Genomic DNA, 26,978 nt, shown 5'->3' with positions numbered 1-26,978 from the left:
GAGGCAGTCATCGGCAGTCCGCGGCATGTCCGCGCCCCACGACCTTCCGAAAATGAAGCCTCGCATCTCACGTGAAGCCCCTTCACAGGTAAACTTAACGATCTCTACATGTCCGCAAGAAGTGCAACAAGTGCGGATAGACTGCTCAGTGGAGCAAAGACTTCTAAGAAGTAATTTTAAAAGTGTCGATGGTTCGGCAATGAAACATCTGACTACAAAACCGAAGGCCCCAAGAATCATCGCTTTGACACCTGCGCCTTCCTCAACTCCTTCGCCGTCTGTCTTGCGGGTGTCTCCCCCCTCCTCCCCTTCCTGTCCCGACGTCCAGCCTGCCCAGCCTTCCCGCCAGGCTCCAACGATGGCGAGAGGTGCGGACGGTTCGGCGGTCAGAGGACCGCCGGCGTCTACCCCTGTGCTCGCAGCCTGGGCTGACGGTCTTGAGGGGGAGAGGCCACAGGACAATGGAGGCGAAATTACGATCACAAACTCAGAGACGCAGCCTCAAGTACCGGATGTCGAAAATCTTTCGTCTTGGCAGCGCCGATGTTGCCCCAGGTAACGCTCTGTTTACTCCAGCGACAATTCCCTCCACTTTGGATGAACCTGCTACTGATTTACCAGAGCCCATCAGCAATCGTGAAAAAACTCTGCAGTTACCGGTCAGAATCCTGGCCCAAATTCATGCAACCAACGAACATTTACCTCCAATAAGTCCACAAAGGGAAAAAAAACCCGGAAACCATTCAAGTGCCAAAAATCTTTCTAAGCCTAGAACAACTAGAACAACTAAACCCTCAATCGTCAATACATCGAATGAATATATTGAGGAAATTGTTGAAGAACCGGCTTTAGAATCTGCCACAGTCCAAATAGCCGCTAAGAACCTAAAGCGAGATGTTCAACACAAAAAAAACACACAAAACCCTAAAAAGAAATATAAAAAAAAGACACAGGGAAAAAAATTCTACCCTGCCCATTGCTATCATCAGCGCTAAAAGACTTCTTTAAAAAACAATGCAAAAGAAAACTGGATGAGGCCAATGAACTCTCGGATGCAGAAATCCTGGAAGCAATTCAGGACCTCTCCCCTGTCAACAAGGTAAGAAAAACAACCCTACATGCCAAAAAAGTAAGGGATTCTCCAAGTGCCAACAAAAACGATTCTAATTTAAACAATGTCCAGAATAGGGAAAATTCTATTATGAAAACCCAAGCGGAAAATTCCAAACCGAATTTAAAAGAACCCACCCTAGAATCTATATCCGATACCCCGAAACCAGGGCAATCGCCAACACCGAACACGACTAGTTTGGGTACAACGGAGGCTGCAAACAACATAAAACCTTTTACACCTCCAAACGGGAAAGGGCAAACTGGCGTACTGCTACCCCTAATCGCTGAACTTCCACTAAAAAATAAACCAGTCAGCAAAAATGCTCAATTGTCTCCTTCAGCTCCAAATAACCGGCAATCTCTGGTGACACAACTAGAGCCGCAATTGTCGCTGGATCAACAAACGCAAAAAACAAAAAAACATGACCAGCTTACCCAAACAGATGAAAATCTACTCTCTCCAGAGCTATTGCCGCACTCTTCACCACGTCCACGTTCTCCACCAAGGAACAGGAGACTTAGTGAAATAACCCCCCCAAATTCAAAAGACTCCCCTTTTAAAAAAAACGATTTAGCATCCATCATGTCGGCTATTACAATATCCTTAGCTCCTTTTGGGAAGCTTTACGAAAATATTAACGACTCATTAAAGGACAGCATCACAGTTTCAGCAATGATGCATACAAAGCTGATATTTGTAGAAGGATTTATCACTGCTTTGGAACAAACTAATAAGAAACAAAGAGTAACCTGGGACCAGAAATTATCGATTTTGGAAGAAAAACTGAGACTGTTACAAACTACAAACCCAGAAAAAAGATCCCTGGATGAGAAAGAACCCCAGATTTCGCCACAAACACAACCTACGAAAACAGCACCGCTTTTTCTCAACGAAAAAAGTAAATTAACCCACAGAAAAACGGCGCCACCGAAAATGGGACCTACAAAGGCCAATTCCAAAAAAATATTACCCTCAACGTCAAATCAACCAGTATTGAAGTTAACAAAAAGTCCTCAACTAGATTTGTCTAAGAGACATAATGAACCCACAATAGAGCCACCATCTTCTCTCAAGGTAATCTCTAAAGAGAGCAGATCTTACTCTACAGATGAAGCGACGGCATACGAAAATGGTTCACCCGGCACCTACCATCCCATCCAATCGCCTCGATCTGTCGAGGACTTCATCTGCCAAAGTTCACTGATAGATGTATCACAATATGAGGACCCAGCAGAAATCATTGATCTTGATACTGTGACGGGAGACAGCGACAAAAATCCTCATGAAACGCAATCGCCCCTATAAAACGACGAAATAAAAAAATCTGCACCATCCCACGTCGGCAAAGGTGAGACTGATCCTAACCAGGCGGGTGACTTGAGCATCGACCAACTGTATGAAAAATTACAATCCACTAAATCTACCATCGCAAGTAAATCGTCTCCTTATAAGGAAAAAGTGGCGAAAACCAAATACCAACATGAATCCTCAGTAAGAACCAATGGCAAGATCCGTGATTCAGTGCGCCTTTCCAAGATTGAACAAAAATCGGCAGAAGACAACTACATGATCTTGAATAGAAGAACTGTTCTCAAAATTCTCAAACAGGTTGACATACTTAACACACTAAAAACTGACGACTTTACGCTCATAGAGCCGTATCATAGAAATAAACAAGCAAAAGCATATCTCCATATTAAGAATTCAGCGCTCCAAGCAATCCCCCAAGAAGCCTACGCAAAAGTGGCCCAAGAGGGCTTCATTCTGACTGAGATCCTTGTCTCAAAAAACCACCAAGATCCAGACGGAAAGCAATAAATCCCCGGCACTAAAAAAATATAGATATAAATCACAGACTGAAGATTTGTATAGAGCAAGAAGACGAGGAATAACTCCACCACGTATGGATAAACCAGCCTATCGTGAAACTAGAACGTCGGGGATAGCTCCATCTAGAACTGCTCATTTGAGACACTACCACTACGCTAATGAGAGAAAGGAAGACAGGAACGATTCAAGAAACCGGAAAGATCATAGAAGATCAACTTCGCCATCGCATAGATTACCAGCGAGCCGAATCGAACAAAGACCACGATCTCCAGCACATTATCTACGACCTAAACAAGACGCAGACCAGTCTACAAAACACCGACATCCTACATCTCCAAACGATATGTGGTCCTGGCTCCGAAAAGCCTTTACTCCGGGGCTAAAAAAATAGCAGCAAACAAGGGGAGACAATTCACCACGCCGGCGACCCGAATTCAGAAATGGAGTCCAAATGAGCGCTACTTTATCCATAGCGTCATGGAATACTAGAGGCCACATGCATCTAACTAAAATTGGCAGCTACAACCTGGGAATCCATGACATTATATGCCTCCAAGAAACGTGGCTATTGAATAAACCGGCACTTGATGGATATAACATTGCAATATCGCCGGCGCTAAAGGGGCCTTTTGGCAGACCATCTTCTGGCCTCCTGATAGCCATCCGGACTGGGTCTAATCTACAAATCATCAAGACAATCGTAGCTACCTATGCTTTCTTGGTAGTGCTTGTAAGAACGGACAGCGAAAATGACTCCGAAATCTGGGCAATAATTAATACCTACTGGAATCCTCAAAGAATGTCGTCCGCTAAATTTTGTGATGAAGCTGCCAGCATCATCGACGGAATAATGATTGAACACAAAACCTAAAACATTCTTGTCTGTGGAGATTTGAACTGCAATTGCCTAAAAGCGACTGATTCAACGCCAGCATCAGAAAGAGGAACTCTGTGGCTTTCGCTAATGAACTCAAAAAACCTTCGCAATGCCGCAAATATCAATAATCAACCCACTATTCCGACATGGGAGCGAGAACAATCTACAGCAACTCTCGACTACATCTTCATTGCAGAAAATATTTATTCAAGCATTGCGTCTTTCGAAGTAATTAGAACGGAGAACAGTGACCACAACCTGTTAAACCTCATATGCAGAACCAGGAGATATGACCAGCAATTCTATAACGTCCCGGTTGAAGTGAACACGCAGCTCTCTCGTTTACGCATGAATGCCAACGACATCAAACGCTTGAGTGACGATTACGAAGCTCTCATCATGGATAGTAAAGCCAACGATGTAACATACAGGAGTAGCTACATTCCTCTGCTCCTGCAGTACAAAAAACCTCGGAAAAGGTTAGACAACCGAAGTGAGAACTTTGCCCACACTTACAACCAGACTTTAGTGATCAAACGCCGCCACCTAAGAAAACTAAAAAAAGTTGCAACTATGATGAACTCCCCTAGCACATGGGAATCTTACCATCTTGAGCTCAGAGCATATAAACAGTGGCTAAGAAACAACAGATCACTACTCTACCAAGCTGATGCAGAAAGCATGATCACGATCATAGCTAATAAGAAAACCCGAGAATTTTGGAAACTGATCAATGAAAAGAAACCTCATCCAAACTTGCCAATGATAAATGCTGTGCCGGAAGAAGGCTGGTTTAACCATTTCTCTAAACTGTTTGATCATACTCCCTCTGACACTGAGAGGGCTTATCCACCAACTAAACCCGACTGGGTCGACCTCTCCGATACAGAAGATATAAAATCAATTATCATGAAACTGAAACCCGCGCGCGCACCTGGACCAGACGGTCTAGCTAACACCGACCTGAAGCAGCACCCAGAGGCGTGGTCAGCAGCCCTGAGCCTGATATTTAAACACTGTAAGGAACGAAGGATAATTCTGAGTTCTTGGACCCAAGCAATTATCGTCCCGATATTCAAAAAGGGCACGAGAGAAGACCCTTCTAATTATCGCCCAATTGCTCTATTGGATGTTATCGGAAAAGTTTTTGCCACCTACCTCTTGACCCACTTTCGGACCTGGATAACAACATCGCCAGCCATGGACCCTCTCCAAACCGGTTTCCAAAAAAATGCTAGCACAGCAGCCAACCTAATGATCCTAAGCATCTTAAAAGAAAAAGTCTTACTTGGAGCACCGAGAATCTTCCTTGCTTTTGTGGACCTATCTCAGGCTTTTGACAGAGTAGATAGAGCCAAACTGTGGGCCAAGCTGAAAAACTGGAATTGCCCTGGCGAGATTCTTGACCCAATCATTGCTTTACATACGGATACTCATATATCAGTCATGCTAAACAACAGTGGACTACTCTCCAATCCTATACCGACCGATCGAGGAGTCAAACAAGGTTGTCCCTTGGCTCCAGCTCTTTTTATCTCTTTTCTCTGTGATTTCCAAACTTCACAAGAACCAATCAGATCGTTTCCTCCGAAAATAGGATCCACAATGGTTGCTAGACTCCTATATGCAGACGATCTCATCATTTTAGACCATACCCAGGTGGGTCTCCAACAACAACTGGACAATCTGCAAAAGTACACAAAGGAGAACAATCTGGAGATTAACAACTCAAAAACAAAAATATTGATCTTCCAAAAGCAAGATCGTAAGAAAAAAGAATCATTGAAGTGGTGTTTGAATCAATCAAAAATCGAGATAGTACCCTCCTTCAAATATTTGGGAGTAACCATCGATAGTTTGAAAAAATCTCTTAGCATGCAGAAAACCCTGTGGCGTAAAACCAAAAACCTAACAGCACAACTACGCGCAGTGGACAGAAAATATGGCAAATTTAGTCTTCTTCCTGCAATTCAATTCTATAAATCCAAAATAATTCCAACCTTGACATACGGCATGGACGCAAATCTCTCCATTCCTACGACCCTATGGGCAAAGCTAGAAGGATTCATCTGGAGAACTACTCTAGGCTTACCTAAATCGACAGCAGTGGCTCCTATAAGGCGCGAACTCGGCCTGCTCTCCCTGGAGGCGGTAGTTGCGCAGAGCTCGATCCAGCTCTACAAGAAACTGCGGAACAAATACAGCTTGGAAATATATAAAATGATCTCTGAAGAAATATCGAAGGGAACCAACAAATCCGTTACCAACTGGGCTGAGAAACAAAAGCTTATGCTGCAAGAAATAGCCTGCTCAGAAGAGGAATTAATTCAGTATCTGTAACGCTCACCTGATTCCCGTAGAGGCGCCGGTCTTGACTGGGCATATACCGTATCTTCAAAGGTGATGTGTAACACACGGCTGGCTCTTTGGGCTGGACCTCTGTGCACTGTATGTCTGACTCGAAGGGTAAGATGTCTGCAGATAGAAAATATGGGATTAAGGAACTGGGTTATTGAATGTCTCTCTCTTCTTCCCTTTCTCTTCTCCTGTAGAACCCCAAAGGTTAACGCTCTCACCTTAGGTAAGTGAACGCCGTGCTCTCCATCTGCCTCGGGGCAGGGTGCTGTAACCAGTTTCTTCACTGGATAAGGGGAGCAGGCCTCTTGACTTCAGAGGACTGCTGTCCGTCGTTTACTGCACGAACGGTAAGTTTCGAGTAATTCTAATGTCTTTAAAGTCTTTAGTAATGATGTTTCTTGTTTTGCAGGGTTCCGGCGATGGCGGATGACGGGCTGAAGTGAGTTGAAGATGGAGCCCGTGTGATGAAAAGAAGCGCCTAGAAGCACGTAAGTAAGCGCTTGTTGCCTGCTTCACAATGCGCTCTAACTGTCTTTTTATTTTGCAGGTACAAGTTCGGAGCGGCTGCAGGGTGCCGGAATACCCACTGGGTTAGATGTGGAAAGGAGTAATGGCACGTGAGTATTAAAGTTCCCCAATGTCTTTAAACGCACCTTGTTTTGTCTTTCAGATGCGGGATGCAGCGCCGAAGGCCTCCGGAGCGTGCAAAGAGTTGGTAAGCTTTTGTCTTTCAGATGCCGGAATGCAGTGTGAAGACCTCCGGAGCGCACGAAGAGTAGGTAAGCCTTTGTCTTTCAGATGCCGGAATGCAGCGCGAGGCGTTGGTGACAGCCGATGGACCAGGTAAGTGAAGAGCTGTCACTGAAGACCGTAATGCTAACCTGTTCTTTCTTGTCTTTATAGGTGTTGCTGAAGACTGGATTCAGGATGGTAAGCCTTTTTCCTTAGGCCCAGGATCAGATGCAGAAGACACGATGAGCGTTCTGCTGCAGAGGATGCAGAATAACGCAAAGCAAGATTCATCCATCGGGTGTGGTTTAAATAGCCTCCTGTAGTGCTTAGGTGTCTCCTTCCACAGCCACGCCTAGGTAACAAAAGAGTTCCTGCTTTCCAGAAGAGTTCCAGTGTTCTGAATCTAGGGAGTGGCTCCTGCCCCACCCAACAGGAAAAGTAGTTCCAAACAGAAAAGGATCAGAGGCTCAACTGGCAGGCAAGTAAGCAGCATGGTCTGCTGCAGGTAAGTCCACCCAAGCATTATGAGCCCGGCGCTTCCAGCACTTATGAGCCTGGTGCCACTGGCGCCAGGACTGGGTCCAAAAGGTCCCAATTGGGACTGGTTGGCACTCGGAACCTGGGTTATGGATCTGCTTCCAAGGGAGTTGGGAAAACCCTGACCTTTTGGAAGCAGAGATCATGACAGTACCCCCCCTCAAGGCCCCTCCCAAACCGGGCTTCTCCGGGGGTTTTGGCTTGTCAGGAAATGTTCGGTGAAATCTTTTGATTAGGCGAGGAGCGTGGACATATTCAGCAGGTTCCCAGGATCTCTCTTGGGGGCTGTAGCCTTTCCAGTCAATTAGGTAAAATAGTTTAGATTTGGAGATCTTGGAGTCCAGAATGCTTTTGACTTCAAACTCGAGTTCTCCATCAACTAGGATAGGTTTTGGAGATTTAGTTAGTTGGGTTTGAGGGTGCACGGGTTTTAATAGAGAGACGTGGAAGACCGGATGTATCTTCATGTGCGGGGGCAAGTCCAACTTGACCGCTACTGGGTTTACTATGGTAGTGATGGAATAGGGACCAAGGTATCTTGGGTTGAATGTGCGTGGCCCTTTTAGAGGTAGATATTTGGTGGATAACCAGACTTGATCCCCTACTTGATATTGAGGGGCTTCCTTCCGATGTTGATCTGCTCCTTTCTTGTATTGTTCTTTAGCCCTTTGAAGGTGAGAAACAGCTTCCTTAAAGGCTTGGGTGATTGTAGAGTGCAGGTAGTCTACTGCTGGTGTTTCAAGATCTTGGAGGGGATCCAACTCCGAGGTTCGAGGATGACTGCCGTACAAAAGAAAAAACGGGGTTTTCCCAGTTCCCGAATGGACAGAGTTATTGTAGCCATATTCGGCTATCCAAAGGATGTCTTTCCAAGTTTTTTCAGTTTGTTGCAGCATGCAGCGTAAATACTGTTCCAGAGTTTGATTGGTCCTCTCGGTTTGTCCGTCGGTCTGAGGGTGGTGACTGGTCGATAGTCTCACATCAATTTGAGCCGACCGACAGCAACTTCGCCAAAAATGAGAAATAAATTGACTACCCCGATCAGAAATTAGAACCGAAGGAAAACCGTGCAGTCGGACGATGTTTTCGAGAAATTCTCGGGCCAGAGTTGCTGCTGTTGGCAAGCCTTTGAGCGGAATGAAATGCGCCATCTTGGAGAATAAGTCCACGATTACTAGAATCGTATTGTATCCGGAGCATGGAGGTAGATCAGTGATGAAGTCCATAGAAAGCGTATGCCAAGGGCGAGGTGGGATGTCAATAGGGTGTTAGAGGCCTGCTGGTCTTTCCTTTTGACTCTTGTTTTGGGCGCATACTCCACAGGACATTATAAAGTCTCTGATATCTTTTTTCCAAGACGGCCACCAGAAGTAGCGCTTGATCTTTTCTGAGGTCTTGGCCATACCGGGATGTCCTTCCATTAAAGAATCGTGATAACAAGAGATTACTTTTTTCTGTAAATCTGTGCTGGGTAGGTATAATCGTTCTTGGAAATACAATAAGTTGTCCTTTACTGCAAAGTCCTTTCCCTGCAGATGCCAATTCTGTATGTCTGCTGGAGTTACAAGTTGCCTGGCTTTATCCTTAACTTCCTCTATGGATTCTGTGGCGATTACACCCAGAATTCTTTGTTCGGGAATGATTGGTACAGGTTTAGGGTTGATCAAGTGTTCTTCCACTCCCATCCGAGAAAGGGCATCAGCTTTACCGTTCTTTGTACCAGATCGATAGGTAATTATGAAGTCAAACTCGGCAAAGAATAATGCCCAACGGAGTTGTCTAGAGGATTGGGCTTTTGCGGTTTTCAAATATTGCAGGTTTCGGTGATCTGTAATTACAGTAACGGTGTGTTGGGCCCCCAGCAGATAATGCCGCCAAGCCTTAAAGGCAGACTTGATAGCCAGAAGTTCCTTGTCAGTAATCGTGTAATTGATTTCAGGAGGCGAGAATTTGCGGGACCAAAATGCCACGGGATGCAACTGATTGGTTACTGGGTCCTTTTGTGATAGAACTGCCCCCATGGCAAGGCTTGAAGCATCAGTTTCCACGATGTAGGGGAGTTCGGGGCGAGGGTGTTTTAAGATTGGTGCAGAGATAAATTTAGTCTTCAAATCCTGGAAAGCTTGTTCCCCCTCGGTAGACCATTCAAAACGTTTGTTTTTCTTTAACAAGGCAGTGATGGGCTGGACTATTCGAGAGAATTCGGGGATAAACCTGCGGTAAAAGTTAGCGAAGCCTAACATGCTTTGCACACCTTTTACGGCGGATGGTGATGGCCATTTGAGAACTGCATCGACCTTCTTTGAATCCATACGCACTCCGCCAGGTGATAATATGAATCCCAAGAATTCAACTTCAGTCACGTTGAAAACACATTTTTCCAACTTAGCGAAAAGTTTGTGTTGACGCAATCTTTCGAGGACCATTTTCACGTGTTTCCGATGTTCAGATTCCGATGAAGAATAAACGAGGATGTCCTCAATGTAAACAACAACACACACATCTATGAGCTCTCTGAGGACATCGTTCATAAAATATTGAAAGGCGGCCGGGGCATTGCAAAGTCCGAAGGGCATGACCTGATATTCAAATAGCCCATACTTGGTGCGGAAGGCCGTCTTCCATTCATCGCCCTCTTTTACTCGTACCAAGTGATAAGCTCCTCTAAGATCCAGCTTTGTATATATGCATGCTTTTCTGACTTGGTCCAGGAGTTCAGGGATCAAAGGGAACCGATATCTATTCTTAACGGTGATCTGGTTCAGGGAGCGATAATCTATACAAGTTCTAAGGTCTCCTTCCTTTTTTGGAACGAAGAACAAACCTGAAGAAGCAGGGGACTTGGAAGGACGAATAAACCCATTTGCCAGGTATTGATCCAGGTATTGTCGAAGGTGAAGGTTCTCAGGCTCGGTGAGGGCATAAATTCTACTACAAGGAGGAGTAGATCCAGGTATCAGGTCTATCTGGCAGTCATAAGACCTATGAGGAGGTAGAGAGTTAGCCTGATCCTTCCGGAAAACATCTTGGTATTCTAGGTATTCGGGAGGTAACTGGGGAGTCTCTGAAGAAATTGCTGCCAGTGCAACACCAGGTGGAGGGTGACAAGTAGAGACACATTCTGGAAACTGGACCGTTCTTGCTCGCCAATCGATCAGAGGATTGTGTTTCGCTAACCAAGTTATTCCTAGAATAATCTCAAACTGGGGTGCCTTGATCACATCGAACACGATCTTCTCATGGTGTCCATCTTGACTTACTAGCATCACCTCTTGAGTGGTATGCGTTACTGGCCCGGAGGCTATCTCCGTACCATCCACCGTAGTAATGACGTCCTTTACAGCCTTGGGACAAAGAGTTAGATTCATCCTCAAAACCATTTCATGATCCGCATAATTGCCGATGGCACCGCTGTCGACGTAAGCTTCAATTGCATGTAATCTATCCGGATTATCAGGGCTAATGAGGACCATAGGTATCACGAAATGCGAGGTCACGGAACTGGTTTTCACGCTCGGCAAGAGGACCTCTATAATTGTCGGGCGAGGTAGTTTCCCTGCTCAGAGTTTGTAACTTTGGTAACAGCAGCTCCTACTGCCTTCTTGGCAGGTTTCACCGGACAGTCTCGAGGAAAGTGCCCTGAGTTTCCGCAATAGAGGCATAATTGCAACTGTTTTCTCCTTTCCCGCTCCTTTTGTGTTAGAGGACCTTTCAGACCCCCTATTTGCATGGGTTCCCCAGAGTATACTCCTTTGGAAGGAGTTGGCGGTTTGGAAAATACTCGAGCATCAAACTTGGAACGATCGGCCTTCCTGTTCTGCAGTCTGTGATCTATTTGAACGACTAAGTCTATATAGTCCGAACAATCTTGTGGGGGATTCACTACTTGGGCTAACACATCTTTGAGCTCTCCACGTAGACCTCTATAAAACAGCGTAATCCTTTTGTCCTCAGGCCATTGAGTTTCCACTCTCAGTCTGTTGAAAGACGCAATATAAGCCAAAAGGTCTTGATTACCTTGTCGCAACGAAAGAAGCTCATTGTCCAAGGCCTGCCCCTGTGAATGTCTTGCGAACAGTTTTTCCATACTGAGCTGAAAAGCTTGAAAATCATGGAGGACCGGATCATCTTGATTTACTAGAGGGATCGACCAGTCTGCCGCATTGCCACTAAGGTACGAAAGCACGAAAGCTACTTTAGCTTGATCAGTTGGAAAGGCTGCTGGCCGGCATAAGAAATGCAACCGGCACTGATTGATAAATACTGCAAACCTCTTTGGGTCACCAGAAAATCGTTCGGGCGGAGCCAGAGGTACATTCCCAGGTAGGTTGATCTGCACTGGATTCATAGAGGATGTAGAAGGAAGATTTCCCCCAGATGCGGGTAACGGGGTCTGTCCGGCTTGTGACTGTAGCAATTGTCTAGCGAGATCATCTGTTCGCTCCTTGGAAATAATCAGTTCCCTTCTTAGAGCGTTCGTTTCCTGACAGGCTGCATGCACTTCTGCCCTTAGTTCCCCAAGTAACTGGGCTAGCTGGTCGGTATCCGAGGTTTCCATAGCGCCTGGACGGGAGTTTTGTGGTAGGCTTTGCGTTCTGTAACGCTCACCTGATTCCCGTAGAGGCGCCGGTCTTGACTGGGCGTATACCGTATCTTCAAAGGTGATGTGTAACACACGGCTGGCTCTTTGGGCTGGACCTCTGTGCACTGTATGTCTGACTCGAAGGGTAAGATGTCTGCAGATAGAAAATATGGGATTAAGGAACTGGGTTATTGAATGTCTCTCTCTTCTTCCCTTTCTCTTCTCCTGTAGAACCCCAAAGGTTAACGCTCTCACCTTAGGTAAGTGAACGCCGTGCTCTCCATCTGCCTCGGGGCAGGGTGCTGTAACCAGTTTCTTCACTGGATAAGGGGAGCAGGCCTCTTGACTTCAGAGGACTGCTGTCCGTCGTTTACTGCACGAACGGTAAGTTTCGAGTAATTCTAATGTCTTTAAAGTCTTTAGTAATGATGTTTCTTGTTTTGCAGGGTTCCGGCGATGGCGGATGACGGGCTGAAGTGAGTTGAAGATGGAGCCCGTGTGATGAATAGAAGCGCCTGGAAGCACGTAAGTAAGCGCTTGTTGCCTGCTTCACGATGCGCTCTAACTGTCTTTTTATTTTGCAGGTACAAGTTCGGAGCGGCTGCAGGGTGCCGGAATACCCACTGGGTTAGATGTGGAAAGGAGTAATGGCACGTGAGTATTAAAGTTCCCCAATGTCTTTAAACGCACCTTGTTTTGTCTTTCAGATGCGGGATGCAGCGCCGAAGACCTCCGGAGCGTGCGAAGAGTTGGTAAGCTTTTGTCTTTCAGATGCCGGAATGCAGTGTGAAGACCTCCGGAGCGCACGAAGAGTAGGTAAGCCTTTGTCTTTCAGATGCCGGAATGCAGCGCGAGGCGTTGGTGACAGCCGATGGACCAGGTAAGTGAAGAGCTGTCACTGAAGACCGTAATGCTAACCTGTTCTTTCTTGTCTTTATAGGTGTTGCTGAAGACTGGATTCAGGATGGTAAGCCTTTTTCCTTAGGCCCAGGATCAGATGCAGAAGACACGATGAGCGTTCTGCTGCAGAGGATGCAGAATAACGCAAAGCAAGATTCATCCATCGGGTGTGGTTTAAATAGCCTCCTGTAGTGCTTAGGTGTCTCCTTCCACAGCCACGCCTAGGTAAGAAAAGAGTTCCTGCTTTCCAGAAGAGTTCCAGTGTTCTGAATCTAGGGAGTGGCTCCTGCCCCACCCAACAGGAAAAGTAGTTCCAAACAGAAGAGGATCAGAGGCTCAACTGGCAGGCAAGTAAGCAGCATGGTCTGCTGCAGGTAAGTCCACCCAAGCATTATGAGCCCGGCGCTTCCAGCACTGGGACTGGGCATATTTATGAGCCTGGTGCCACTGGCGCCAGGACTGGGTCCAAAAGGTCCCAATTGGGACTGGTTGGCACTCGGAACCTGGGTTATGGATCTGCTTCCAAGGGAGTTGGGAAAACCCTGACCTTTTGGAAGCAGAGATCATGACAGTATCCCATGAGAATAAAATCTAAAATGGAATGGTTGGATTGGATAAAAACCAACGACAACTCAACTGCGAACAAGCTACTGACTCACCTGCCACCAATTTATAACAAATTAAAGCAACCAATGGAGTACTGTCTGAAATATCCATCTAAGCGCCTCATGAGAACTCTACTCAAAGCCCGTTTAAATCTTCTACCGACTCAAGAGGTTCTGGCAATTCGGGCCGCATCGAAAGATAAATCCTGCAGACCCCCAATCCACAGAAACAATCAAACATTTATTGATGACTTGTCCTTCAATTGACCACGAAAGAGAGGCCTTTCTCGGCCCTATATTAAAATCTTCATATTTCATTGACTACAATGTCTGGTGGATTCGCTTGATCACGGGAGCTAAAACCAGATGGCTAATAGCGGCTTCTAAACTAATAGACATTGCTTTGGAGAAAATACAACAAAAAAACTCAGCAATCGAAAGCCTCAATCAATCAGCGGTATGAACAAGCCAGTGTACACAGGAAACGGTAGACTTCTTTTTTTTCTCCTCAGCTAATAACAAAGAAAGACTTTTCTTCTTCTTTTGTAAAAATCTAATTTTGATTAAATACAAAAAATAAAAAAAAAATAAAAATGGCACAATATGCAGTAGTGAGTACAAACCTGTTACAAACCTGTTATAAAATGCACAGTACACTAACTCTAATAGGTTCCAGAAGATCCCTTAATAAACAACTCTCCTCCTTTGTCTTCAAGCTGCCTCCAAACTCTGTTGTCTATTGGCAAGCAAACTCACACAAAAAATCTTTAAGATTATCTACTTAGACAAGGAGGAGGGTATCACTTTATTCCACAGTGTCCTGCATACGTCCTGCAAGGCAGTAAAATGTTGTTGAGCGGTTGCCCCGGCAACCAATAGTAGGACAAGATGTCCGTGTGTAGAACTACGCAGTGAGGTTCTTTTCTTTAATGCTGCCGAATGCTCGTGCAGAGCTCGTGCACCTCAGTGCTGCTGCTAAAAGCTCATGATGGGCTTGCGTGCCCTACCTCAGTTTCCCATATGCTCGCGCTGGAATCGTGCTGCCTGGCCCCCTCCAAAAATGCCCCTCTCAAAGATCTGCTACATCAACATAGCCCCCCTTCCAGCGATCCGCTTCTCCACGGTCACCAGCACTTTCATTCGGAGCAATGCCAGCACACTCCTCCAAAGACACCTCTACCACAGATGTACAGTACGATGAGACCGCCACTCCCATGGTCCGTCTGCTCGGCACTACAGGGTCCAATCCACCGTCTCTCTCCACCGCAGTCTGGACGGCTTGTTGCCAGTATTGTAAAGATGCAGCATGACATAAAACACTGGTGAGGCTTCAAGAAAGAGTTGCAGGTAACATGTACTGTCAACACAAAGGTAAGACTGTGGCCAACCTCCGAAGAGGTCCACTCTCAACGGACACCAGAAATCTCCCTCTCAAGCCATAATAATTCTAACAGCCCGAGAATATGAGGTCATTGAGTTCCAATCTAACCAAGGCTGAACAACAATGGAAAACTAAGTACAATATAAATACATGAAGCACTAGACACTTAATAAACAAGATAACAGCAAAGTAGGAAGTAACATTACAACACCATCTCCTCGGTGAGATTCCCATTAGGATAAAGCATTGTACCGTCTTCAGTGACCAGGGACGTTGCTGAGGGGCTCACTCGTGGCTCTTCTGGGGTGCACTCTCAGCCAATGAATCCGAGTCGAGCCAATACCAAATTCTGTACAAGAAATCAAACTGTGGAAATTAATGTTGAGTGAGGTTAGTTCAATACATTTTTAATAGCAGCACTCTAGATTGAACACAGCAACTGACAGTACACAATCTCGAAACAATCCCGAAGCTTGGTCAACCCTGTCCCTTGTCCATCTACTTATATAGGTGTCTCAGCAGCTAGACTCTAATGCAGTGAAAGAAAGATTTTATGACTTCACTTGGGAGGATTTCACACCTTCCAATTAGTACATTAGACTTCTATGAGGAGACAGATAAGCGTTGTCTTCCATTTTCACTCCTGCCTCTTTCAAGTGATATCAACACTGCGCTCATATTTACATATTTGTATTTGTGTTAGTTAGTTTGTAGATACATTTGTGTAGATAATTTGTGTTAGTTCATAGATACACTACTGACAGAGTACACAAGGTTAGAAAAAAACATGCTGAGGCCGCAGAAAGGAAGCTTGTGAGTACAATGCCACTTCAGTGTTCTACGTTTCCATTTTCCATTCTGACAGCCATCATATGATTCAAAATGGAGCCTCTCTAAGCTACACCAGGAATGCTTGCTAAATATAGAGCCCTGTTCTCTTACATCCCTAAACCTTTCTCATTTCCATTTCGATTTACTTTCAATTACATTCCAATCTACTTCCTTTTGTAACGTCATTTGCATACAACTATATTTTCTACAGTTGTAGGAGATACTTGAGCCCATAACCAACCGGCCTCGAAAAAGCAGAGGGTCCTCACGAAACTGGTATTGGCTATAATGCCATTTAAAACACGTGGCTAAACATTTTTATAGTAGTGCATTTTCACAATTAAGATGGTTGAAGTCACAACAATTCCAATATATAATAAATAAAATGTGAATGATTATGTTATGTTGTGTTATTAGTTTTTTAAACTGCACACGTAACTAACACAGAAGTCTTAATGCGCTTAGCCTTGTTTACAAAGAGGCATATTGTGAGTCCGCATGACTGGCACCTAGACGCTGGCCTGTGGGGTGAAAAGATAACACGGTGAAGGAGCGCAGGTAAGGGACAGAGAAGGAAACAGAAATGCACAGACTTGGCTCACAACATGTGTGAGTGGCAGCATCACATTTTATTTCTTTTTATTTTGGGGGGTTTCCCCCCAATTCCGCATCCCCTTTATTTTGTTATCTATTCCGAACACCCACACCCCATATATATATTTTTCTAACCCCCCATAAAAATTCTGATTCGTCTTTTCGTTAAAAAATCTGCTGTAAAAAAAACGTGCGTAAAAACATCCCGCAATGAAAGGACGTCGTACCATAAAAACAGCATTAAATACTGTGACTGCAGTTCAGTAGAGTGGGAGTGGGAGAATGGAGTGTCGTGGGGACACCAGCCATTCCTCTGCATACAAACTGTGAGCTTTGGCTTCTGCCCTGATTGCTGTTCCAGGCTTTGCTATAAAACTGTTTCCCAAGCGGTATCTGTGGCACTGGGAGGTTATGCATATGTCTGATAATTGAAAGGCTGGTGGTGCCAGCCTACCCCATGGAGAAGTAAAAATTCAATGCCCGCTGTCACAGCTGGGATTCTGCCAGTAGCCACCCACAAAACTGGGGAGAGGGCCCCATTCCGGTAAAACCAGGACATCTGGTGACCATAGTTGGCAGGAGTGTATAGTTTTCAGTATTTTGACCAGAAGAGAATGGGTTGAATCAAGGGGCGGGAGCTTACCTTATTGGCCAGCAGAACTTTCATGGAGGCCGTTACTAGTGCAGCGGTGGTATTATGAAAAGTCATGTTGTGGTTGCGTGATGGCCTTGAGGTGTGCTTAAGAATTCCTGGGAGTTATAGGGGCCACTAACCACACAATCATGCTGATGGCTGGAAGGGGTGCTAGCAGAGCCGAGCCCCCTGACAAAGGTGTCAGAGCCAAGGGTTTGCTGTGTGTAGAATGAGTTCTGGAGGGCACCAAATAAGAGTGTTGTCAAAAGGGTTCTTCTGCACCCCAGGCTATACTAGATTGCCCTCAGGTGGGAAACAATAGAAACTGCAAGACGATGCTTGAAGGATTATAGCCTATGACTCCATTTTATTGAGAAAACCAATAAATGCACAGATAATACATCAACATTATAGCTAATGTGCTAAGAAAAGTTAAAAACTGGAAAATATTTTACACGTGTGAGGTTTTATTTTCAAGCAATAATGTTACGTTTTCAATTCTTTACAAAATATGGAACTGCCGGACTCTAAGATGTCAAAAGTTGTGAAAAGGTGTGAGTACTGGAGCCGGCAATAATGCCTGAAAAATGCCTGTACATCTGGCAAACCTATTAGCTTTGTCAGTGATTGTTTTTAATGCTTGGCCTCTTGTTAGCTGCAGTGGGATATTTTGCACTCTTGGCCATTTCCTTCTTAACACAATTTCCTCACTTCCTTTCAGTGTGTGGGATTATAAAATGCCCTTTTACATTTCTACAAGTGTTTGAATTAAGCGTGAAGCTGTGTGTCCATGTGCCCGCATGTGCATGAAATCGAGAAGACCTGCTCCTTATTCCTCTGTGGCAGCCTAGCCATTCTTATGTTTGTTTCTAACCCATGGCCTCTGTACCTTTTAGGGTAGACTCCAGGACTGGCTGACACCTTTAAGAAAAGAGAAGGATGGGCTATTGGTTTTAAAACTGAAAGAAGAAGAGGCCTCCAAAACAATGAGGGTGAGTGAAAACAAGTGTGTGTTAGTGTGGGCATGTGTGCTCGCACACCCGGGTGGCCTGTAGGCATCTGTATGTATAGGGTGAGTCTTCGTGGGTTTATATCTGTGTGAGGAATGCTCATAGAATAGCACACCATCGCAAGAGGATAGGGCAGCTTACAACTACACGCAGACGTATATCAAGAGGCTATCAGCGACAGAAAGATGTTTTTGTTTTCAGGAACACATTAACAGGGGCTACTTTTCCTCTGCCTTGTCCTCTTCCTCGAAGGATAGGTCCTGCGGTGTGCCCTGTCCTTCCTCACAAAGGATAAAGCCTAGAAAGAGCCCCCCCCTCCATGTCTAGAAGTACGTCAAGGAGAAAAACGGGATCCAAGACTGTCAATCTGGATACCACCCGACTAGGGGGACTGTGACAAATTGGATTCTGCTCCGCAAGAGTACACGATGAATGAGTAGGGGTAAAATGTCCCACACAGCCCTCACACTTCTACAAACCAAAACACAACTCAATCATAAAGGTAAAACAGGGACAGTTAAGAGATATACCTCATTCGGCTTTTGTGGTAACGTGGGCGGAGGGAAGGCTACACTCTTAAGAGGGGTGATGAATTTGGTTCAGTAGCGCCCCAAAGAGCGAAGTATTACAGTCTAAAAAAAGGAATTTCCAATAAAGTTCTATAAAAAATATGAATACTTTAATCAAACACACCAAATGCACGTAGAACGAATAGAAAATACTGTACAAAAACCTACCCTGAAGGAAGAACAGAGAAGATGCGATAGATTGGAGAAAGTAGAACTCTAGTACTAGGGTTGGTAGGTAGTTCACTAGCCAGAAAAAGCCTACATTGTTTGAAATCAGGAGTGATCATGACCTAACCAGTCTCTAGGAGGAAGTGTACCGACGGGACAGTTCAGAGTCAACAGTACCTGGATTCAGTTCTTAGTGGGCCGTTACATCAGACCCATTATCGAGAGAGGATGCGAGCAGGTTAAGCTCATTTCGGGCACGTTGGATCGTGTGGGCCCATGCAGCAAGCAGGCATCGACTAGTGGCGAATGTGGTCGCTGGGTGCGGTAGAGGGAGGCTCACAAGGATGCAAGTCAGGGCAGTCACAGGAACGCTTCACAGGCTGAGTGGGCGGGCGACGGTCATCGAAGGATGCATCAATGTGTGATCGTTGAGGCAGCAGTTCAAGAGCTAGCCGGGTAGAGCTGTGGTTGAAACCTGTGGTTAGAGTCGGCGTGTGACTATCCAGTGATTCAATTTGGTTCCTGGCATTTGGCAGTCGCTTCGGGCCTAGCAGGTGATGAGATTTAGCTGGGACTAGATGTAATGTCGAGCTGTTTCAAGGTGCAAGTAAGTTCGAAGTGGTGGAGTAGCACAGTAACCAGCTTCAGTGCCCTCCCTCCTGCTCCAGGTGCAGTAAACATAGAGCGACCCGTTTGGTGCGGTAGAACAAGAAGCTTCATCTGGTCTGGTCCTCTGGTTGCTCTGAAGCCCACTCAGGGGGACTCCAGGATAGGATGGTTCTGTTCATGGTCTGATCTCCCAGCTCAGAAGATTCCTTTGCAGAGTGGTAGGTTCTGATCCACAGCAAAGGTTACTTCTGATGTGCCCTGAGAGCTGGTAGGTAAAATATCTTCCTTCTATCTTGGATGATTCCTTCTTCACCACAAGCTGAGGGCTTTGGAGAGTACAACTCTCCCAAAGGAAGTGCAGTGAGAATTTCAGAACGAATCTGCGGCCTTGAAGGATCTGAGTGAATCGATCGAAAGTGTGGGAGACCGCCTCTTTTAAAGGCCAAAGTCCCCATGTGTTTGGACTAAAGCTGGTCTGCTTTAGTGGTTCAAACCCTGCTCTTGAACTGAGTAGACTTTGCCTTTCTGATGTCACACCCAAGGTGCCTTGCTCCAGAGGAAGCGGAGGGGACAGGAAAGAGAGGGGGACAATGAGAATCAAGATGGTGGAAGTCTTCTTCCATTGACCAGCGCCCACCTGCCTATTATAGACCTTGTCACCTTCCTTCTCCAATTCTTCTAAGTACCTTCCCGGTCCACGTTGCTTACTACCTGGGGTTATGGATCTTGTCAACTTTTCTCCTGCTGTGTCTCGTGGGCCTTTAGAAACTGCTCAAATGCCTGAAAGTTTGTGTCCAGAAGATCTTCCTCTGGCAATCCAGGCATTACGATCTTGGGTACCGTAAGGGTTTTCACAAGATAGTGATCTTCACTTGAGCCTGGTATATGTGTATATCTCCATGCACGCAGATTATCTGAGATAGAGGGCCAGGACTTCGCTTCTCCTGAGATACAAGGTTGACACAAGTCCAATAAGTGGTGGTCTTCCCTTGGATTGTCCGCAGGAAGATGACATTTTTGGTCCGTCCCTCCTGTTGAGTATATGGCTCAGAATGGAGATTATTGGGATTCCTGTTCTTCTCAGAACAGATTGTGGAGTTATTCCAGGCTTGTGGTGTCTTCTTCTGGCACTAGCGTTATCTCCATGGGATATTCTTCCTGGAGTCCGGAAGTTAGCAGTCCAATCTACATAGAACTTTCATCTCTCATCCTGACTACTTGTTTCACCTCACTAAGTCTCGTTTCACCTTCCCGTGGCTCTCTCAAGTACATTGCTCTTTGAGTGCTACCTTTAGGGCTGTTAGTGTCTGCTGGAGCTGTCAGCTTATTGCCAGCTGACCTTTGACCAGGGTCCTCAATAGATCCTCCATGGCGGTGTGAATAGGTTTGGGGTCACTGTGGTTGAGTTCTTCCGTAGGCCTGAATGGATTTTCTAAGCCTCCTTCGTCTTTGTTACTTAAACTGAGTTTTCTCCCGCCCCTGGAAAGTGTGGCCTCATACAAAATGCCTTATAGGATTTGTATAAGTAGCTTATAAGAACTTAGGATAAACTAGTGGGATTTTGGAAACATAATATGCACTTTAGAAGAACTTACATGACACCGAAATACCTATTGAATTCTTATAGAATCTTATAGATTTGCAGTAGGATTAATGCAAGATCTTATAAGATTCTGATAAGATCCTCATAAGAATATCAATAAGAAATGGTTGTAGAAGTAGCAATGGACCCACTCCTGATGGCTTCTTCTTGCTTTAACTTTTCTGTTTTGTCCCAGGCCTCACACATCATGCGTCTTAAGGCCAGTTAAAGCATATTGGTCCGAATGGTCATAAAAGGGATATTACACAGTTCAATATGTGTGCCTGGAGACTACCCTTGGGTGGTATCGGTGCGCGGTATAAATCAACATAACATAACTGTATGTTGTCTATGGAATTGTTTGTGTTACATCTCAAGTACTATAAGGAAGCTGAATGTCGGAGAATAATGAAGATGAAAGTTAACCCCTAGCAATACACTGGAGGAATGAACATTTGGAAGGTGATATTTCTATAATATATATTTTTTTGCAACATACCAAATTTGGCCAAAGCGGAGAGGTGGCAACAGGGCACTTATGGTGTGTAAGAAGGAGGTTTGTACAATTATTGAGCTGAAAGTGCCTATTTGGGGTTTAAACTTAGGCAAAGAGCTAAATGTATCTCTCTGAATTGTATTGTCAATGTTGTTTTGAATAATATTCTATTAGTGTAATCAATGCATGGGGACATCACTGTAGCAATTAACATGGAGGAGCCTCTAGATCGACACTAATGAAATGAGTGGCTTGAGGTTATTGAGGCTCTTCCAGCTGAGATCAAGTCGAGGTCTTGTGGTGGACGCCAGGTGAGGTGGGGGTCCTGATACCCTTGGCACCTCAGAGTCTCGGAGCACTACGGCAGAGAGAAAGAGAAAGTGGCCCAGAGAGATGGTTGCAACTGAAGGGGTTGCTCCGGGCTCTGCTATTGTTGCAAATTATGTATTTAGTTAAGGGGCAATAAGGGATAAGAAGAGCCCCCATATGCAGCACGTAGGCCTTTGTTGGGAAGCATCTGTACCCTGATAGCGTGTGTTTGACCTAGATTCTCCACAACTGCCACCTTTCCACCTCTGTAATTATCTTGCCAAGGTGGTGGAATTAGACTGATTCTGAGCCCTGATCCTGGACTGGAATAGGACCGGAGTAGATCAGTCTTTAGTGGTACCAGTGGTGCCTGTGTATTACATAGACTGAAAGTTTTCAAACCTAAGCGGTTGGATTTTTGCTAGAGTTTTCCTAGCTTTCATCTCTGGTTGCTGGCCTCTGGATCAGGCCTTGGCTGTTTTTGTGGTAACTGCATAGTCTGGGATGGTGCTCTTTCCAAAATATCGTCCCAACAAAAAGGCCCTGGAAAGGCCAAGCAGAATAAACCTCCTCCTTTCTTAGTCCACCATTAGATGGGCGTTAAGAAGTCAGAAGGTGGCTTTGGTAGTGCAGAGCTCGCCCTTGGAGCCAGTTGACGATCCCTTTCTACCCTTATCTTTGATGGAGGACCATCCTTGTGGGGCCAATGAATGTGAAGGAGTACAAAGTCCCAAGGTGGTATCTTCCGTTGCTGGTCCAGTGACGAGCCTGTCTCAAGTGGAAATCACAATGGTCCAGGGGGCCCAGGATGCTCGGGTTGGCTCATTGGCTCTAATGGTGAAACAGGACAGTTCTTTTGCTCCGGATGTATGTCTTGTTAGTCCAGCCGTAGAGGTAGCTGCACCTGCTCCATCTTAGAATATAGACGTGACCAACGAGCCATCTATTAGGTCATCCAAGACAGCTTGTGGGGCCCATGAATCCTCGGATCTATCAATTTTGGAGGCCCTGGAACGCTCAATTGATCGACTTTATTTTGAAAATTGCCAACATCAGGCGTCAGGTTTGTCTGTAATGGACTGTCAAATAGATTTGGATAGATCCTTGGTGGACCATGGGGGGGTGGTCTCTGAGGTAATAGCTTATGTCACCTGTGAACGGCACTGGTGTATGTAGCTACTGCTTACCATTTTGTAGACCGTACTGGTGTGGAAGATGTCCAGAATTTTCAGACAATCTGTGCAATTAACAAATTAATTATCAAATGTGATGGGCCTCAAGAGGATGTTGGGGCATATTGCGCGACTGCTCTTACAATTCTGGTGCAGGTAATCCTGGAGGTCAGTTTGTAGATCCTATTATTGGACTCGATCAGTCTTCCTCGAATTATGCGCCCGCATCGCGCTAGCCTTCCACCGGAGCCAACTAGGAAGATGGGGAGGGGAGGTTGGCCCTGATATGAGCCTGCTGCAGGAGAGTCCCAGTTCTGTGTTTTCCCCCCCCCCCCTTTTTCCCATTTATGGTCATTATTGTACAGCGCTTACAAGAGTTGCAAAATGCAGTATGGGAACACAGTGAAATGAGCAGGCATTGTAATGACTGTGTCAAGAAGTGTTCATCAAATAACCTTCCCTTGACCCAAGCAACCCCGCCAATTATAGGCCTATCACTACGGTACCATACCTACTAAAAATTTTGGACTGCGCTGCATACTTGCAAATACAGGACTATCTTGAATCAAACCAATTACTTGGTCTTCGTCAATCTGGCTCCGTCCTAGACATGGCACAGGAACTGCCCTGATTTACCTAAAAACGCAAATTGACAACTTAAAAGATAAGGGCAAGTTGGCACTCCTCCTCTTGCTCGACCTGTCAGCATCATTCGACTTGGTCGATCATAAAATTCTCTGCCACCATCTCAAAATTGCTGCGCATTTCTCTGACTCAGCATCATCTTGGATCAGTTCCCTTTTAGCGAAAAGAACCATGAGGGTTTTTCTCCTCTAGCCTCAGCAGAACCTGCACCTGTCCCCTGTGGAGTCCCCCAAGGATCTTGCGTCTCTCCCACGCTATACAATGTGTTTACCAAGCCTCTCTTTGACATACTTGACTATCTGGGTGTCTCATACACCAACTATGCTGATGACACCCACATACTCATCCCTATCTCAGGTGACTTTGCTCTTGACACAAAGGCACTTAATGATGTCCACCTAATCATCCAGGCTTTGATGACTCATCACGGCTTTGCCTCAATGATGAGAAAACGGAGCTACTCATCCTTGGAACGCACTCCAAACTGGCCAGACTTGACCCAGTTTACAAATCATTCACCATAGATAGCAACATCATCAAAGTGTCCAACGTAGCTAAAACTCTAGGCATTTACCTCGACACAACTCTATCGCTAACCAGACAAACCAATGCTGTAGCGTCTGCCTCGGCCTATAAACTTATCACAGCCTGCAGACCCTTCCTGAACACTGAAAACTGCGTCATCTTAGCTAGAACACTAATCATGTCAAAAATAGACTATTGTAACGCACTCTACCTAGGGACTAGCCAAAGAAAACATTCACAAGCTATAAGTTATAGAAAACAATGCCATCAGGGCAGCCCTCAACATCCCTAGAAGATCTCACATTTCTGACATCAGACGCAACCTTCACTGGCTCCCTGTTGCACAGCGAATATCGCTCAAAACCTTAGCATTAACTTACAAGGCCCAGAACAACCTGGCACCAGCTTATCTGACCAGCCGGTTCTCTCAGCATGTTGCGCTCGGTCCACTGAGATCAGCCTATATCAACACACTATCTATACCCAGGTTTAAGCTAAAGTCTGCTGGGGGATCTAGCTTCCCAGTCCTTGCAGCTAAACTCTGGAACACCACCCCCGTCACACTCAGATCAGAACCCACGTTCCACTCCTCCAAAACCAAAACATAATTCTGGCTTCACAAGCTTGATGAGCCTACTTCACTCCCATTATAGGCGCTCTCCGTAGTACACCAGCACTTCTTTCCCTTGTCTAACTCTTTTATGTTCTCTTTTACTCTCTCTCTCTCATCTGCAACCTTTACTCTAGCTTCTAGTACTTGTTATGGGGAACAGGTTATGCCTGCCTGTAACCATCTTCTTGTAACTACGGGCCAATAAGCCTCAGGACAAGGCTGCGCGCTACAAATAGATAAATACAAATAAATACAAATACAAATCCTTCAGCCTCATTATGAGTTAGGCAGTACGTGGTAAAATTGACCTGAGCAAGTGGCAGTAACAGTAATTTCTCAGTACTATTGTTTGGACGATTTACCTCCGATTTTCCGCCTAAGTCATAATGAGGCCCTTTATCTCTCATTTCTGATATGAGTGAGGTTCGGATGTGCAAGTGCAGTGGGCAAGATCAGAGGTGTGCATCGATAGAAAGCGGGGGCACACAGTCTGTAGTGGGCCTTACGATGAGACCTGATCTCAGAGGGAACCTGTCTTTGCCCGTGCCACCCCCAAAGCTGGGGTTAGGGGCATTAAATCAGTCAGTGCCTGATCCACTACAGGGTTGGCGCTCTATGAACCTAATATTCACCTTCAAATGTAGAACACATGAGAACACGAGTGCGTATCAGCGTGCTTCGGTCAAGGCGCTATCTGAGGTTTTGTGGGTTGATGACATTACGTGTTTGATCTTTTCAACCTGCAGGATTCTTTTGGACTGTATGTTCTGCGGGGGGTGAAATGTCAGATTTGCTTTTATTAACCCCCATGTCAGAACTTGCTTTCTGAATTGTATGGAGGCTTTGACGAGTAAAGGTATTATGGCATGTTGTGATACAATGTTTAAGATCTGTCATCTCCATGATTCCAGGCATAGCCCTATTTTAGGCCTGCCCTGGCCAATAGTAGTCGGTAATGAGGCAAGTCGCGATGGTTGCGATCATCATTATGGAGTCAAGAACGTAATATTGGACTGCCCCAATGCATCTCTAACCTCAGTGTTAAAAGCCCTTCTGCTGAACGCTTCTCGTTTTATTTCAAGTGGTGCCAAGATAGTGTTTATAGTTTGTGATCTCCCCGTTATGTACCTGAGAGGGTCCAAAGTGATACTTTAATGGAGCATGGGGTTAGGTGTAGGGGCTTGTTCTTGTGCACTGGTATGCGGCCGAGTACGGCCCTAGCTTCGCCCCTCTGTTTTGGGAGGAGGAGTGGTCCTGAGAGCGTTAGGCCTAAGTCCCATCCCACATGTTTGTTATTGTCCTGGAATGAGAATGGTTTGGCCAGTAAGATTATACATCTTGATTGGCATGCATTAATAGAAAAGTTTAAAATTATTTGTCTGCAGGAAACATGGCTTACTGTCTCGACTCATAAGTTAAATTACCATACAGCAGTTCCATCTAAAGGGTGCCGTCCAAAGGGTGGACTCCTAATTTGGGTTAATGAAAGCCTTAAGGTTTATGTAGTCAAATGGAAATGAATTCACTGGATATGCTTGGTGTGATTGTGAGGAGTGGGGGAGATTGTAATCTAGCAATCCTAAATGTGTACCTAAGGCAAAACCAGCAAGTATAAGTGCTCCGGTTGCAGGGCATGGTGACCTATGCTGTTTGCTGGCTAGTGATTTGAATTGCCAGCTGGAGGCCCCTAGCCAAATCCTATCCGATTTAATTGAGGAAGAGGAATTGTGGGGCATCCCTGCCCCAGTGGTGGTGCCTGCTTCGTCTGTGCACCATGGTTTTCCTGCATCGATTAGGGGAGTGGGCGGATAATTTGCTCATCCTCTCGCATGTGCAGGTGGGCTTTCGTCTTGGGGTTTCTACACTTGACCAAGCTATGCAGTTGGATCTCCTATTACGCAAACATGTATCCTTAAAACGGCTTAGAATGTATTTAGTGTTTGTTGACCTGCAAATGGCTTTTGACACTGTTCCTAGAGATTGTTTGTGGTCGTCCCTAGAGTGGTTGCAAATTCCATTGCGGCTAGGACGTGCCATTAAGTCATTGTACTCTGGTAATAGTGCTCGTATACGTTGGGGCCCCAATGGGGAAAAGACAGAGCGAGTCCCCAATGATATTGCTGTAAGGCAGGGGTGTTTCTTGGCTGCTCTTTTATTTTTGTTATTTATCAATGATTTTGCCTCAGATTTGCACAATGTGGCCAAGGATGCTCCAAATGGGTTCCTACAAATGGAGCCTACTTCTTTTTGCAGACGATGCTGTTGTTTTGACCAAAACACTGGTGGGGCTACAACATCAGCTTGA

General features: G+C 45.5%; 1 protein-coding gene across 1 annotated transcript in view; it reads left to right on the top strand.

Moving 5' to 3' along the window:
• The window catches only part of LOC138447813 (E3 ubiquitin-protein ligase TRIM39-like), a 189,524-nt gene that overhangs the window by 44,851 nt on the left and 117,695 nt on the right, over positions 1-26,978 (top strand). Inside the window, exon 2 of the mRNA XM_069604179.1 lies at positions 17,872-17,967. Coding sequence (XP_069460280.1) covers positions 17,872-17,967 — 96 coding nt within the window. The remainder of the gene's footprint in view (positions 1-17,871; positions 17,968-26,978) is intronic.

The sequence above is a fragment of the Ambystoma mexicanum genome, chromosome 3q, assembly GCF_040938575.1.
Source record: "Ambystoma mexicanum isolate Mex_15411 chromosome 3q, UKY_AmexF1_1, whole genome shotgun sequence".
NCBI lineage: Eukaryota > Metazoa > Chordata > Amphibia > Caudata > Ambystomatidae > Ambystoma > Ambystoma mexicanum.
Note: the sequence above shows the minus strand (reverse complement) of the source record. Positions and strands in the feature narration are given on the sequence as shown.